Source organism: Panicum hallii, chromosome 4 (genome assembly GCF_002211085.1).
Source record: "Panicum hallii strain FIL2 chromosome 4, PHallii_v3.1, whole genome shotgun sequence".
Lineage (NCBI taxonomy): Eukaryota > Viridiplantae > Streptophyta > Magnoliopsida > Poales > Poaceae > Panicum > Panicum hallii.
The window spans coordinates 52,870,481-52,886,278 of NC_038045.1; the positions used below are offsets into that span (position 1 = coordinate 52,870,481).

The following is a 15,798-nucleotide window of genomic DNA, read 5'->3' on the forward strand; positions in this document are numbered from 1 at the left end:
AGCAAATGACGCTTCCTTCTATGGCCCTGGAAAACCGAGACGCCCTTCTGTGGCCTCCTTTTTATTTTCGTTCCCTTCCACGGCCCTCCCATTATATCTGCAGTTAAGTCCCAGTTAAGTGAGTGTGAAAAGACCGTAGTACCCCTGGGCGAAATCCCCCTGCGAGGCTCTCAAACAAATCACGCTTCCTTCTATGGCTCTGCAAAAACAGCAACTTCCTTATTTGGCCCCGATGAGCTCACCAATTTCTGCATGAGTAAGAGACTGCAGTTTGTTGATCACTCCTTTTTATGTAGATAATAGTGGAATCTACCCTAAGTCCTCCGGTAATCAGGTTGCAACACAGCAGCTTTGGGGTAATCAGTTATTCTTTCCAAAGAATCAAGGTCATCGAGATGAGGAGCTGCCCAATCTACTAGAAACTGCTCATTTTGCTTCCTTGAACTGAAGAGGTAAAGTTCCGTTAGAAATCCCAACTGCAACTTTTGTACAAAACTTGAAAAGTGTGAGAGCAGGCAATACATACCTGTCAAAAGCCTTTTGCCCAGTCAAAAGCACTAGTAAAATCACACCAAAACTGTAAATATCAGCTTTGATGCCATCTGCTCCTGGATCAGCAAGCTCAGGGGCAGCATAGCCTTTAGCACTGGTGATAGCTTCTGAATCCTTCTGTTCAGGTGATGAATTGTTCAAAAATAATCAAATGACAGCTGTCTTTGCAGGTGATGAATTGTTCAAAAATAATCCTTCTGTTCAGCTGCACACTCCCACAATTTTGAGAAAAAACTATAAGACGGTACGCACATATGAAATGTCATATGAAATAACAATAGTAAACCTTAAGCAAGATGAACATTGCAGTGAATGTTTAGCCAATTTTACATACAGTTCCACAAAATGAGTTTAACATACAGCTCCACAAAACGAGTTCAACATACAGCTCCACAAAACGAGTTCAACATACAGCTCCACAAAACGAGTTCAACAAGCTCAGAATATGGTAAATCACAAATTGAGCTGTCTTTTGCTTCTTGTGCTCATTGCAGGGCTGCAAGAATCAACTTTTTTGCTTCTTGTGGCCATTGCAGGGCTTTCAAATGACACATCGTTCTTCTTTCCTTTGTCTTCAGTTTGCTTCTTGGATTTGGGCTTCATGAGCTTTCCCTTTTGTTTAGCCTTGTTAGCTAGCTTGTTCCCTTTTTCTTTAGCTGCAACAAGTGGATTTTCCCTAGCCATGGGAAACTCAGAGCTAATGGGCTCAGGCTGGTCTGTACTACCTGCACTACCTGCTGACTTGGATCTATATATGTATAACAAATAAAAATTATCAAGTGTTATAGATAAAATAAGACTGATTTGTATTCAAGGCTGATTGCAGCAAAATAAAATACATCAGAATTAGAAGCATATATTACCTGATTGAGTCTCCAGAATCTAATGTGCCTTTTCTAATTTTTTTCTTAGTTGTAGGTTGCACACTTTGGCTATTGGAAATAAAGAGAGATAATTAGATGAATATTAAGATGCACATAAAAAGATTGTGAAAGAGAGAACCTTGGTGGAAAAGTCATAGAGGATGCTGGTGCTTCACCATCAAAAAGTACTGTACTTTCCTCAGTTGATACCTTGGTAGTCTTTCTCTTCTTCTTTGGTGGTCCTCTACAGAAGTATGGGATAAACAAAGGTGTCATTTTTGTGTACAAATTGGTTTCATGTTAGCCCAGTACTAAAACAAAGTATAGTTTATTACCTCACAGCCAGCAGTGCTGCAATATCCTCTGGGTTGCCCTTCTTGCAACTTGGCCAGTGATGCCCATAATCTTTACAGATAGGATATTTGTGCTGTCCTTTCTTTATCTTCTCCGTACAACCTTTGTATCTTTCTGTCTTTCTCCTACCAGCTGTGGCCTTTAACAAAGGTGGATGCATGAAAAACCCATGGCAAGATTGAGGCCAATGTGACTTGTCCTCCATAGCTGGGATTAGTTGAGCATAAGCTAATCTAAATTTTTCAACTGAGTAATACATGTCCACATGGTTCTCTAGAGGCACATGCTAGGTATGGTTGGCTCAGAAAATTGTTTGCTATTACTAGGATAACCCTCCCACTCAATGATAGGCTCATAGCATCCTGATGGATCACTGTATGCAATGAACATGTGCACAACCTTGCTGTCAATATGTTTCTGAAACATTAACATCAACTCTTGGTCGGTATTAACTACTGGGAAGCTTTTTAAATCTGCATCGTAGTACTGAACATGTGCTACTTCTAGATAACCTGGTGGATACATATCTGTGATCTCATCGACCAAGTCTTTCAAATTTGTTGTATCACTGTCAACAACCTTATCAAAGCAAAAACAACGGACATCCTTTCTGACTTTTTTGGATTGCCAAGAAGCTTAATTTCCAACAAATAAGTTGAGTTTGGATCCATCCTGTCAATTATATTATCCTACATACATGAGCAAATTGTTCCTGGTCAGACAGTTAGAAACAAGAGCTTCACATGTAAGCAAGTGCACAGTGGGCAGGTCAAAGCAACACTGAGAATCAAGAGAATTTTTTTTTTCTAGAACATAATTATAGAAGTTATTTATATCCATTGGAAGTCTTGCATGTAAAGTCTAGATCTAAGGATGCATGTTACATTTCAGATCTGTTGCAACCCAGGCAATAGTGTGCTGATGGAGTAGGACAGACAATGTGCAGCTCAGCTGATAATGGCGTGATTCTAATAAAATTGCTCATTCTGAAAAGTTTTTGCCCCCACAATTTCGCAATTGATAATGTAGAATTATGTGCTTAATTACGAAACATGACTAGGGTAGAACCATAGAAGCAACCGTTATTCCCTAAACCAACAACTTCACCAAGTACAGGTTCTAGCTGCCAAAATGCAATTGATGATAATCTGATAACTGGAAACGTGGTTCCACCCTCGCTACAGTTGTGGGTGGACCAGCCAGGGTTCCAACCCCAGTCTCCGCATCCTGAAGTAGGGAGCTAATCTAGCCTCTAGATCCTATAATAATCTGATAACCGGCTATTTTCAATTCATGCATTAATATCAAATACTATAAATCACACTTAAGTTATCTGCCATCAGAAGCATAAATGATTGTTTCACAATACCATTAACATGTTAGAGCATTGAAACAATATATCAAACAGGTAATAATATTTAGATTCAAATTGATAGATCTGGAACACTGCCGTCAATTTTAGACATAAAAGATGCTACTTGTGAGGTCACACTGCAATTTCACCAAGTATAAGTCACTCACTATACAGATGCTACTTGTGAGGATCTTGATGCCATTCCCTTGTACAGTTCATTGATGGTTTCAGGAAATGATAAGGTCATAGATAAACTGGAATTACACTACACAGATAACAACTTCATTGATACCATTGCGCAATATTTTGCAGCATTTTCTTCAAATATCTTACATGGACCTACATTGTGCTCGTAAACACTATCTTCATAAGTTTTTACATAGACCTGCTATCCCGCCAATGCGGAAACCAAGATTTTGCACGACCGAAAGAAGTGACGAAACAGAAAAAGAAACGCCACGAACCTGGGGAGCAAGAAGGGGGACTAGCTACCGGGCGAGGGACGGCACTGGTCAAAGCGGCGGAGCACCTTGGGGTCGTGCATGGATAGCACAAAGCGCGATAGCGCCTCGAGGTAGAGCGCCGCCTGGTAACCCCCCTCCGCGCGCCGCGCCTCCGTGCGCCGCCCCTGGCCGCGCCTGGCCGCCCCCTCCGCGCGCCGCCCCTGGCTGCACCTGGCTGCCCCCTCCGCGCCCCCCTCCGCGCGCGGCCCCTGGCCGCCCCCTCCGCGCCCCCCTCCGCGCGCTGCCCCTGCCCGCCCCCTCAGCGCGCTGCGCCTCCGCGCGCCGGCCCTCCGCGCCCCCCTCCGCGCGCCGCGCCGCCCCTCCGCGCCCGCCCTCCGTGCGCCGCGCCCTGGCAGATCCTCCTCCGCGCGCCTCAGTACGAGGAGAAGTACGAGGAGAAGACGAGGGCCTCAGATGGGATCGGGGCTGTGTGTGGGAGTGGGAGGGGTATTTCGGTACAAGAATTTTGGCTCCTCACCTCAACCATCAAACCCTAACAGATTGGCCTAACAGATGTAACGGGAGGACCATAGAAAGGAATGAAAATAAAAAAGAGGCCACAGAAGGGCTCTTGGTTTTTCAGGGCCACGGAAGGAAACGTTATTTGCTTCAGGGCCTTCCAACGAATTTTCCCTTATTCCAAACGGGGCCTGAGAGGAGCTGGAAGAGGGAGGAGAAGAAAAAAAAAAACCAGCTCACGCGGCTCCTCCACCACGCCTACCATCTTTTTGCCCCGGGCTCCGCCTTCTCGCGCGTGGCACCAGCCTCTTCGCGCGCTCTGCCTTGCGAGCCCTTGCGCCTGCAGGTGGCGAACGGGTGCGGGAGGCTAAGCGGCGGCCGGCCGGCGGTGGGAACCCGAGGCGGGGCGGGCGGGTGCAGGAGGCCGGGTGGCTGCGGGAGCAGCAGCCGCGGGGGGCTGGAGGTGGCTGCGGGAGCCCATGGCGCTGCGGGCCACGGGAGGAGGCCAAGCTGGAGGTGGCGGCGGGAGCCCATGATGCTACGGGCCACAGCGGGAGGCCGGGCGGCGACAGGAGCAGGCGGTCGGTCGATGACGGGAGCAGCGGCGCTTGGAGCTAGAGGGGGGAGGGATAAGGAGGATGGAGAATGGGAAGAAAAGGTAAAAAGAAAAGAAATATAAAAAAAGAAAATATAAGGGCAATATGAATATTTCATCATTTTAAATAACTAGAGAAGCTATTTTACCGAATGTTTTTACAACCAGATAATCTGTAGCTAAAAAAACTGCTCCACCGGAGAAGGAGAAGCCGGAGCTATTTTTGGACATGATCAAACGGGGCTGGATGGAGACTTAAGACTTAAAGAGGGAGTGAGAGACAGACTGACGGTAATCGAGTTCCAGCTGCAAACAAACCAAACTGCAATCGAGCTCCTTTGACCTCCCATCTGGACCGGACCGGACCTTCTTTTCATCTTCTTGGCAAGTGATTTGCCTGGAAAGGGCTCGTCTCGAAAGGTATCGCCTTGCTTCTTAATCGGATCCAATTCCAAATCGGCCATTCAGTCCAGCAAGCAATTCGACGCCTTGCGTACTTGTCCATTCGATTGCTGTTAATCCCTGCTCTGCCCTTTTATTTTAGCATCTTGGGAGCCATTCAGTTCATTCAATCCACCGGACAGCAATGGGATTTGTCGAGGAGAGCAAGAGATCCCTGACGGTTGCCCCCTTTGAGTGCGCCTGGGGCGAGGAGCTTCGCTTCGGGAAGCCTGGCCGTGGCTGCGTCGCCTTCGAGGCATCGGCGCAGAACGACGTCACCCTGGTGTTCCGCCAGCAGCCTGGGAGCCAGCACTACCACTACAAAATGGACAGCAGCCGCCACTACACTGTCATCTTGGGCAGCCACAGGAACAAACGGCTCAGGATCGAGGTGGATGGAAGCACCGTTGTTGATGTTGTTGCCCTCGGCCTGTGCTGCTCCTCCTCCTTCCAGGCCTACTGGATCAGCATCTACGACGGCTTAATCAGCATCGGCCGAGGAAGGCATCCCAACACCAATCTCCTGTTCCAGTGGCTCGATCCCGATCCCAACCCAAATGTTCAGTACGTCGGCCTATCCAGCTGGGACAAGCACGTAGGGTACAGGAACATAAGCATTCTCCCATCAGCTCCCCAAAACAGCATACTTTGGAGCCACTACGTTCATTCGGAGCAAAGGTTATGCTGTGGGAAACGAGCCACAAGAGATGACTCTGAATCTGACCAAAGGCTACTTGCAGACTTTCTGGAGAGTTGGGACTTCTCTGATGCAATATTTGTGGTTGGCACTGAAAGAAAGGTTGTTCCTGCACACAAAGTTGTCCTCTGTGCTTCTGGAGATTTTCCTTTTGAACTAGTGGATGGAGCTACCATTGAACTTCCATCAGTATCCTACCCAGTTCTCCACTCCCTTCTTGAGTATATCTACACAGGTTCCACACAGGTAAGCTGCTTTGACCTGCTATGTCTGCTCTTTCTCAAAATCGACCAAGTCTGGAAACTGAAAGGCATTCATTTTGTTGTCTGTTCAGATTGCTGAATGGCTACTAAGTTCTCTGCTCGAGTTGAGCTCGCATTTTAAAGTCAAACCATTGGTGAAGTGTTGTGAAGAAATCATCATCTCTTTGGAAGTGGATAAGAATTTTTCTGCATCTGGCAAACTCTTAAAATTATCAAGTAGCGGATTTCAAGATCACAAATTTGGTTCATCCCCTCTCAAAGGCCCAATTAATTCACAGAAAATTGGACAGTTCCTTGCAAATGGCAAATATAGTGATATAAATATCTATGTTAATGGACATGGTCTTGTTGCCAAGGGTCACAAGCTTATCCTTAGCCTGTGGAGCATGCCGCTTGCCAAGGTAGACTCGTTTTCCTTTTTTACTTCCTGCGTCAGATTCAAATCTCGGGGTCATTAAGTGCTATGCATCATGCATATATTTGCATAAATAAAGTATGAGCACAAACATGCAGATGTTCACAAACGGGATGAAGGAAAGTAGTGCCTCCGATGTCTTTTTCAAAGATGTTCCTCCTGAAGCATTCTTTCTCCTCCTTCAGTTTATGTACCACGGGGAGCTTAAGGTGGATACCCAGGATATTACATCAGTGTTGGTGCAGCTGCTTCTATTATCAGATCAGTTCGCCATCACTGTTCTTCAGTTTGAATGCTGTAAACAAATAATGGAATGCCTTTCAGAGGTACCTATGTTTTCTTCCAATAGAAACTACACCAAGAAAACTTGCTGGTACAACTTAGTGGAACTAAAGACTGCTTATAATGAGTAATTCATTTTCACCAGTTTGTATAGCTGTGTTGTTCTTAAAAAGGCACTTGTGACACTTCATTCTGCATGCATTGTCATCCGCATATTGAGAAAGTAAAATTTTATTTTTATGCAATATCTCATGTCTTTATACTTCTGCTACAGTTTCAGGCCTTTCTATTGTCCGTTTTGCAATTAGTAAAAGCTATATCTTGGCTACTCAAGACTTGCAGTGGCATGTGGTAGTCGTGACAATATGTAGTGGGGCCATTAGTCTCAGAAATAAAGTATATGAGATATTAATACATTCCACATGCGTTATACATGCAGGGCTCGCGTGTCCTACTGGAAGAAGCTCATCCAACAAGACTAGTTTCTAGTTTTATTCCAAATTTAAGGGAAATGGCTTCTGCAAATTTGGGTGAACTTGTAGCTGGTTCAGTGTAGACTGACCCCTGAAAGTTCTTGCAGGACACAGTATGTTCAGTCTTACAGGCGGTTTCATCAATCCCATCTTGTAAACTGCTTGAGGAAGTTTGCAAGAGGAATTTTGCAACGCACTTTGACTATTGCACAACTGCTTGCACGGACTTTGTTTTGTTAGATGAGGCAACGTTTAAGGATATTCTTCAGGCAAGTAATATAACTGTTTTTGGTACATTTTTTTGAGGAGAACTGTTTTTGGTACATCATCCTACTGCACTCACTAAATACATTGGTGTCCTTGAGACATAGATTAAGATGTTTATCACGATTCAGCATTACCAGATAATCAAGATGTTAGTGGTCTAATGCTAAATGCCATGTGTAATATCTTGAAGCTATAGTAGATTGCCAGGAGCCGCCTCACATAAGCTTGGCAATTTTATGAGAAAAGAAACTTATGGTTTTGTAGTTGTATCCACTGAAGCCCTTCACTTTTATCAGTTCTGTTGTTGCATTTTCCTGACAAACAAATGTGACTTTCTTAGTTTGTGGCTTTAGCCCTTGGTAACCTTTTCTGGTCGCAAGGCTTGCCAATTAATTATGCTGATATCTCCTTATTAATAATTGTATATATCTTCATGCGTACTCTGTTAATGAACCTGTACATTCATTAAACGTCAGGGAAAAAGGAATTATGAGTTTGGATAGGAATGGAAGTAAAATTTGCTCTCCAGTTCTTTTGGTTCGGACATGGTTAAGATTTTCTGGTTTATATATTATCATTTCAGTTATTATTTTACATAAATAAATGAATCTGTGTTGAACTACAGCCTAAGTGTGGGAAGATGTACTTGCAAAGAGGATGCACACCATTTGTAAAACACTGAAACTAGTGGTGAGGCATTTCTTTTGGCATTGGTCATACTAGTAGTAATTTTGCAGCATGGCGATATGACGGTAACATTGGAAGAGAGGGTTCTGGATGCCATCTTAACATGGTGCATGGGGACTTGTGAAACTTTTTACTGGACTTCAGTAGATAAGCTCTTGAGAACTTCAACACCTGAGCAACTCTTTGGAAAGAGGCTTTCCGCCGTCGGTACTTTACTGCCATTTGTGAGGTTCCCTTTGATGCAGCTGCCAATGCTAAAGAGGGTACGTGTTGCTTTTTGTGTTATACCTGAAACAACTTGTGCTGAATAATTTGTATGGATTCTTATAGCGCTTGCTGCTTCTCTGCAGATGGAGAGAAGTAATCTGGCGAACCGCATACAAGCATTCAGACAGCTGGTTAGTGTTGCTTGCTCCAGAGTTTAATCTTTTCAGTTGGTGCATGTTTCTGGACTGTAAGTGTACAACCTGATTACTTGTTGGACCACAGGTTGCAGAAGCCATCAAGTTCTCTCATGCTGGACAATGGACGCCTACGTCATATGAATGGTGAGTATGTGTTGACTTGAATCGGACTGGAGTAAGGATTGACAGTATTGCTGACTGGTATTTGTATGTGAAACCTAAATCTTTCAGTGAGAGATTTCAGCACAGGCGCTCAAGCTATAAAGAGCTCCAGTATATCTCTGATGGTGATAGCAATGGTGTTATCTACTATGCCGGAACATCATTTGGAAAACATCAATGGATGAATCCTGTATTAGCCAAGGTAGGGGGGGGGGGGGGGTGCTTGAGGTGATTCAGTGCAGTAACTAATAAGCCTGGTTTATTCACTGATGAGCATCTATCTATTTCTGCAATTAGAATATCACTGTGGTGGCAAGCAGCCCGAATTCCAGGCACACGGATCCAAAGGCTTTGGTTTCAAAGAATTACCAGGTATGATGATATCATTGGGAATTATGGCTGATAAATGGAGAACAATATTAAGCATGATATGCATGTGGCGACTCTAGGGGACATGCTTTGCTGGGCCTTGTATTGAAGATGGAAAGAAGCTTTCTTGGTGGATGGTAGACATCGGGCAGGACCATCAGGTTAGCTTCTGGGATCTGTTGGTGCCTCAGTTGGCTTGCTTGCGTTGCTTGCTAATACAAGACATACAGTAGTGAAGTGACGAATTGTTGTGCAGCTGATGTGCAACTGCTACACGGTGAGACAGGATGGCTCCACAACCTTCATGAGGTCCTGGGTTCTTCAGGTACCTGCAGTACTTTCAATTATATTCCTTGCGGAATCTTGAATGGAGAGAGAGGCTGAACTACATAGTGAAGCTGATGAGTCTGCATCGCAGGGATCCATGGACGGCCGGAACTGGACGAGCCTCCGCGTCCACGACGGTGATGCTACCATTTGCCATCCCGGGCAGTTCGCGTCGTGGCCCATCGTTGGCCCGCCGGCCCTGCTGCCCTTCCGATTCTTCAGGGTGGCCCTGACGGGCCCTGCCGCCGGCAGCGTCTCCAACGCTTGGAACCTCTGCATTTGCTTCCTCGAGCTCTACGGCTACTTCCGTTAGAAGAGGACCGTGCCATTTTTTTTATTGGCTTTGTACTTACACCGTGTACATATATAGCTCTGTACTGCTGGACATACGGGCTTGCTTGAATTTCGCTGTCTTCTTGTTGCATATCAAAAGATGCTGTATATATGCTTTTGTTTGAAGATAAATATACTCGAGGGAAAACATGCTGGCAGTGTTGATCGAGCTTATCAAATGAATAACAAAGATTGTTTCCACGGTCGTTTTCTTTTTTGTTTCTCTAAAACATATGATACAAAAGCAGACGCTCAGATATATGTATACTTAAAATAATTTTTTTTGAAAAAGTGTGGAAGATAACAATGATCTTACCAAACCTTTCACTGAAGAGGAGGTGAAGAAAACTGTGTTTAGTATGAAAGACAATACAGCTCCTGGGCCTGATGGTTTTGGAGTTACTTTCTACAAGAAATGTTGGGAAACAATCAAGGGGGAGCTGATGGCAATGGTTAACGACTTCTACCTGAGGAGGTTGGACATAGCCAGGCTTAACTATGGGGTGGTAACACTGATTCCCAAGGTTCATGATGCCAATAATGTTAAGCAATATAGGCCAATCTGTCTGCTAAATGTCAGCTTTAAGATATTCACCAAGCTAATCATGGGGAGACTTACCAGGGTGGCAAAACAACTTATCTCACCAAGTCAAACTGCTTTCATTAAAGATAGGTTTATTCTGGATGGAGCAGTTATACTACATGAAGTGATCCATGAACTGCACTCTAAGATGTCTGGAGTGATCTTGAAAATAGATTTCGAAAAAGCTTATGATAGTATCAACTGGAACTTTGTGGAAGAAGTTATGATTAGGAAGGGCTTCTCTGAGACATTGAGGGGGTGGATCATGGACACTGTCAAAGGGGGGAGGGTGTGTATCAACATCAATGGCCAAAATGGTCCCTACTTCAAGACACATGGAGGCCTCAGGCAGGCTGTCCCCCCTGCTGTTCAACTTAGCAGTGGACGCTCTTGCACATATTATGGACAAAGCAAAAGGCCGGGGGTTGGTAAAAGGGGTGGTGCCTCACTTGGTTCCTTGGGGATTACCCATTTGCAATACGCAGATGATACAGTGGATCTGACAGAGAATTAGTTAAGAACATGAAGTTCCTCTTATACTGCTTTGAATGGATGTCAGGGCTGAAAATTAACTATCATAAAAGTGAGATCCTTGTTTTTGGAGCAGAAGAGGAGGAGAAACATGTGCTGGCCAACATGTTGAATTGCAAGATGGGTCAGATGCCAATGAAGTATTTAGGCTTCCCAATAAGTGACAGATCCCTAGGAGCTGGGGCATTCGGAAGCATAGTGGAAAAGATGAGGAAGAAACTGCAGCCATGGAAAGGTAAACACCTATCCTATGGGGGGCGCCTTATTCTGACAAACTCTTCCCTTAGCAGCATGCCTACTTACATGATGGGAATGTTCAATATTCCTGAAATTATACACAGCCAGATGGACACATCTGAAGCAGATTCTTTTGGAGGGGGGATTGTGAGAAGTTTAAATATCATATGGTAAAATGGGATAATGTGTGTTTGCCCAAGGACTTTGGGGGTTTGGGAATCACAAACACCAGGGCTTTAAATGAAGCCTTGCTGGTTAAATGGGTTTGGAGGTTCTACAAAGAGGATGAGGGTGATGCATGCTGCCAGCTGTTAAGAGCAAAGTGCCTAAGGAATAAACCTATGCTGCTGTGCAAAGGGACTACTGGCTCACAGTTTTGGAGGGGTGTGAATAAGATCAAACATTTGTTTAGTTGGGGGGCAACTTTCAAAGTAAATAATGGGAAAAACACCAGATTTTGGGAATATGTATGGCTATTAGACGTTCCCTTGAGGCTGGCTTATCCCAAGTTGTACGAATACTGTAACAGCAAAAACTGCTTGGTCAGTGATTGTTTCCGTGAAGGGGAATGGGAGATATCCTTTAGAAGATCTTTTAGAAACACTGAAGTAAGGCAATGGGAGGGTCTGTTATCACTGCTGGAGGAGGTTCAGCTGAACAATATCAGAGACTCGGTCTTATGGGGGCTTGAAAAATCTGGACAGTACACCACGCGATCCATGTATAGGATAGTGTCGCATAGACATAGAGGGGTGGTCAACAGCCGCAATGAAAAAAGTGTGGAAGAGCAGGCTACCGTTGAAATTGAAGGTGTTTGCTTGGCAGGCCTTCCAAGGGGTTGAGCTGAAAAAAAAAGAAAATGGAAAGGAAGCAAAAACTGCAATATCTGTGGGTGTCCTGAAACTGGGGACCATACTTTCTTCTCATGCATAGTTGCTAGATTCGTTTGGACATGCTTCAAAGAAGCCTTGGGGTGGGATAGGATTCCTATAGGGATGCAGGACTTCCTGGAGTGCTGGATACCTCTGGGGTGCAGAGACTATGGCCTTAAACTTTTCTTACTTACTATTGTGATGTGGTCGCTTTGGACGTCACGCAACAAAAAGAGCAATTGAGGGGAGGTTCCCCCGATGTCCCGCTGACCTACTGTTCAAATCTAACATGTTTTTGCAGAAATGGAAGGTACTGTTGAGGGCTGATGGCCTCGACAAACTAGAAGAAATGACAACACAGATAAGAAGCTGGGGGGAGTTGGAGGACGATTTCATCTGATGTCTGTCTTTTGCGCCTTTTTTTTTCTGATTAGCCCAGTTTGCAAAGGCCCAGCAAACCTATGTATCCAAACTCTTATTCGCTTTCTATAAAAGCTGGGTGAACCCTGTTTCAAAAAAGGAAAATGAAAATTATACTGTGACGTACGGCGCATGATTATCTTGCTACAGGTTATCAGCTGCAGAGACGGCGTCATATCTTGGCTACTTCCGATTGTTGCTTCTGTGGCGCGCAGAACTGAAAGAATGGAACACTGCTTTGTTATGTGCTAGTTTGTTGCTTCTGGAAAGGAGTGAAAAGTCAGGTTGATATACATCTTGGTAGAAGATACATAATAAATACAAACCAGTGGATGTTTGATCTGTTGGATAGATGTAACGAAATACAAGCAGGAGTGGTTGCTGTAGTGCGTTGGCATACTTATTAGCATCAATGTTGATGCAACAATCTTTACCTCTTCTTCTAGTTTGGCCTTTGAGTTGGTGTTTCTAAGGGTACATGACTATTAGTTTATCGTATGTCATTCAATGGCATCACCTTACCTGAAGTTGCAGGCTCTTGTTCTACACACTCGCTCGAAGAAGGTTTCCATAGTGTGTTGGCATATTTGGGAAGTCCGAAATGAAGTGAGAAATTCTGATGCTAAAGCTTGCTCGACAACAGCAGTTAAGAAAGTGTGGTTGCTTATGTGGAGATGATTGTTATACATTGTTTGAAACCAAGTTGCTTAATTTGGTTTGTTAATGTTGATGCAACAATCTTTGCCTCTTCTTCGAGTTTGGCTATTAAGGTGGCGTTTCGAAATTATATGGGTGCACGTCTATTGGCTTATCATAAGTCACGCAATGGCATCAGCTCATCTGAAATTGCAGAGGCTCTTGCTCTACGATATGTTGTTGTTCTTGCGCTCGAAGAAAGTTTCCATAGTATGGTTTTGCAATCTGATTGCTTGGCCTTAATTCTGAAGACAAATGCACCTGTCACTGCTGTTAGATATAGAACTACAGCGGGCTTTAAATAGCTGATATTAGATCGCTGGTCTGGAGTTTTCTTTGGTTCATGAAAGTTATTATTGTGCTAATGAGGTAGGCTCGATCGGGTAAGCTTATTCGGTCTTTCGATCCTAATTGCATCCAAAAAATTTTGTAAACCTTTTAGCTTATAATAATCCATATGCAGTTTTCAATAATATAATTATTTAGTTAAACAGAAAAAAAAGTATCAGAAGGTAGGCGATGCCGAATTCAATTGCCGATGATATATATATGCTGAAGCAATATAATAGCATGCATACAAAGCATGCATGGAACTTGGTACAAGATGGATGGATCATATCGAGATGACTCTGATGATCTATCGATAGCAGTACAGACGTAGATAGATAGATATATATATATCAGTTGACGGTGACCTTGCCGACCATTCCGGCTCCTTGGTGCGGCTCGCAGTAGAATCCGTAGGTTCCCGGCACGGTGAGCGTGACGGAGTAGGTCTCTCCCGGCGCGTTGAGGTACTCCTCCTGCGAGATCTTGGCGGCGTCGACACCGCTGGGCACCTCGTCCTCGTCGAAGACGACGTTGTGTGGGTACCCGGCGTTGTTCTTGAAGGTGATTGCCTCGCCGGCCTTGACGGTGAACTCGCTGGGCTCGAAGACGAGGACGCCTCCGGTGGCGCCCAGCAGCACCTCCTGGGCCATGGCGCCGCCGGCGAGCAGGGCGCTGGCGGCCACGGCCACGGCGGCGGTGCCGGCGGCCTTGCCGAGCGAGGCGCGCACGGTGAAAGCAGCAGCAGAGCGCCTGCTGGCAACGGCGCGGGCTGGCCTGGCAGCCGCGAAGGAAGGGGCGGTGACGGCGGCAGAGGAGAGGGAGGCCATTGTTAAGTTGGTGGTAGACTCACTAGACCGAGCAAATAAAGCTGCAACTGCAACTGCAAAGCAAGAGAGAGAGAGAGAGAGAGAGAGAGAGAGAGAGAGCGCGAGCGAGCAAGCTATAGCCTATAGCTAGCCAGGCCCCGGCAGGTGGAGAGGAGGGAGAAATAGGAGGAGGTGGCAGGGGAGGATGAGGCAACGGGTGGCCAGGGAGAAATCCTTATCCCGGCGATCCTTATGGCCGTGCTTGCGTTGCATGCCCACGGATAGATAGACCTCTCCACTCCATTCCAGATGAGATTTCCCATCCATCTTCTCCATCTGCTCCGCTCCATCTGAATGAATGATGTGTGGTGGATGTCAGCAATGCCATATGGCAGCAGGTCCCTCAGCCTCTCTTTCTCACTCTCGCTCTTCTTTTTTTCCTTTTTCTTGTTTAAAATAAAAAAATGGAAAGGAGAATAGATAATCCAGGATGAGTTATGGGCCAAGCATGCAGCCCAGTAGCAGTATGATGGGCTAAGCAGCAGCAGAGTGGGCCGGGCTGAAACGAACGAACGAACAGTGGGCTGGGCTGTGTGGATTTTTTTTCAAAAAGGGTTAAAAAAATTAAATTCGAAAAAGGTGCCGATTCGTAAATTTTTGAAAATGGGTACCTCCCCCCGATCAACGGGCGGGAGACGTGGGGCCGGGGACCTCCCACCCATCCAACGGACGGGAGGTTCCAAAACTTTTTCCAGGCCCCTCACGAGGGCCTCTTCGCGAATAAACTTTTCTTATTCGCGAAGAGGCCCCTGAGGCATCCCGCCCGTCCAACGGGCGGAGGTGCCCACCTTCTTATTTTTTGTTGAAATTTATGTTTTACAAACTATTTAAAATTCATACTTTTTCAAATATAAAATTTATTCGCCATACTCTTTTATATACATAAAAAAATTTAGTTCAATTTTACGAAGAAGATTACGGTATCTAAAACTCGTATGAAGATGGTTAAGCGATAACGTTTTGCAATGTAGAATCCAAATATTACGATAGTACGATACATTAAGCTATTAAAAATAAAATAGTATGAGAAAAAACAGTTTAGATATACAAATGCCAAGTCACAGTTATAATTACAAACACACATAATAATCTGTTAAAAGTCAATGCGGCAAATATTACAAATACACATAATGGTCTGTTAAAATTATAAATACACATCCAGGTCTGATACAAACTCAACGCGGCAAATATTACACATGAGCAAACAACGTTCAAATAAAATTATAACTAAACGATGCCTGATGTCGTAGTAGCACTCGATCGGCGACGTCTCCCACTCCTTGATGCAACCGGAGGTCTTCCATCTGTAGCATCACATGTAGGGCCAGCTTCAGCAGAACTAGACCCAGCATCATTGTTCGGACAACGTTTATACGTGTGTCCACTCTGATTACATGCACTGCAGCGCTGTATCCTCGTACAGAGCTCTGACTCATCCATGTTATTACGAATACGCCGTGTCT

General features: G+C 44.9%; 3 protein-coding genes across 4 annotated transcripts; 1 reads left to right on the forward strand and 2 right to left on the reverse strand.

The window, feature by feature from the left end:
- Positions 1-839: 839 nt before the first annotated feature.
- On the reverse strand, positions 840-3,823 carry LOC112889758. Its single transcript, XM_025956529.1, has 5 exons — positions 3,588-3,823; positions 1,751-2,458; positions 1,555-1,659; positions 1,416-1,484; positions 840-1,300 (listed from the first exon to the last, which is right to left on the reverse strand). Exons 2-5 carry the CDS (start codon positions 2,026-2,028, stop codon positions 1,006-1,008), a joined length of 747 nt encoding a protein of 248 aa, XP_025812314.1. The 5' UTR covers positions 2,029-2,458; positions 3,588-3,823; the 3' UTR covers positions 840-1,005.
- A 322-nt stretch (positions 3,824-4,145) lies between these two features.
- Positions 4,146-10,001, forward strand: LOC112889271 (BTB/POZ domain-containing protein At2g30600). Of its 2 annotated transcripts, none has more exons than XM_025955823.1 (14): positions 4,146-4,743; positions 4,849-5,100; positions 5,225-6,064; positions 6,153-6,482; positions 6,682-6,822; positions 7,359-7,520; positions 8,256-8,468; positions 8,556-8,603; positions 8,695-8,753; positions 8,841-8,973; positions 9,069-9,143; positions 9,221-9,301; positions 9,397-9,465; positions 9,559-10,001. In XM_025955823.1, the coding sequence occupies exons 3-14, from the start codon at positions 5,267-5,269 to the stop codon at positions 9,778-9,780; spliced, it is 2,331 nt and encodes a 776-aa protein (XP_025811608.1). In that variant the 5' UTR covers positions 4,146-4,743; positions 4,849-5,100; positions 5,225-5,266; the 3' UTR covers positions 9,781-10,001. The 2 variants fall into 2 exon arrangements, with proteins under 2 accessions (XP_025811608.1, XP_025811607.1); XM_025955822.1 differs by having other exon boundaries at positions 4,148-4,743; positions 6,595-6,822.
- Positions 10,002-13,657: 3,656 nt separating this feature from the next.
- Positions 13,658-14,436, reverse strand: LOC112890909 (plastocyanin, chloroplastic-like). Its single transcript, XM_025957785.1, has one exon. The coding sequence runs from the start codon at positions 14,294-14,296 to the stop codon at positions 13,820-13,822; it is 477 nt and encodes a 158-aa protein (XP_025813570.1). The 5' UTR covers positions 14,297-14,436; the 3' UTR covers positions 13,658-13,819.
- Between the last annotated feature and the right edge of the window lie 1,362 nt (positions 14,437-15,798).

Excerpts from the sequence above, each read along its gene's own strand:
- LOC112889758 (XM_025956529.1), bottom strand. The coding sequence starts at position 2,028 with ATGTATTACTCAGTTGAAAAATTTAGATTAGCTTATGCTCAACTAATC. Across the intron at positions 1,660-1,750 it reads GCAGCACTGCTGGCTGTGAG|AGGACCACCAAAGAAGAAGA; the intron begins GTAATAAACTAT and ends ATACTTCTGTAG. Across the intron at positions 1,485-1,554 it reads TCTATGACTTTTCCACCAAG|CCAAAGTGTGCAACCTACAA; the intron begins GTTCTCTCTTTC and ends TATTTCCAATAG.
- LOC112889271 (XM_025955822.1), top strand. The coding sequence starts at position 5,267 with ATGGGATTTGTCGAGGAGAGCAAGAGATCCCTGACGGTTGCCCCCTTT. Across the intron at positions 7,521-8,255 it reads CGTTTAAGGATATTCTTCAG|CATGGCGATATGACGGTAAC; the intron begins GCAAGTAATATA and ends GTAATTTTGCAG. Across the intron at positions 8,604-8,694 it reads TACAAGCATTCAGACAGCTG|GTTGCAGAAGCCATCAAGTT; the intron begins GTTAGTGTTGCT and ends GTTGGACCACAG.
- LOC112890909 (XM_025957785.1), bottom strand. The coding sequence starts at position 14,296 with ATGGCCTCCCTCTCCTCTGCCGCCGTCACCGCCCCTTCCTTCGCGGCT.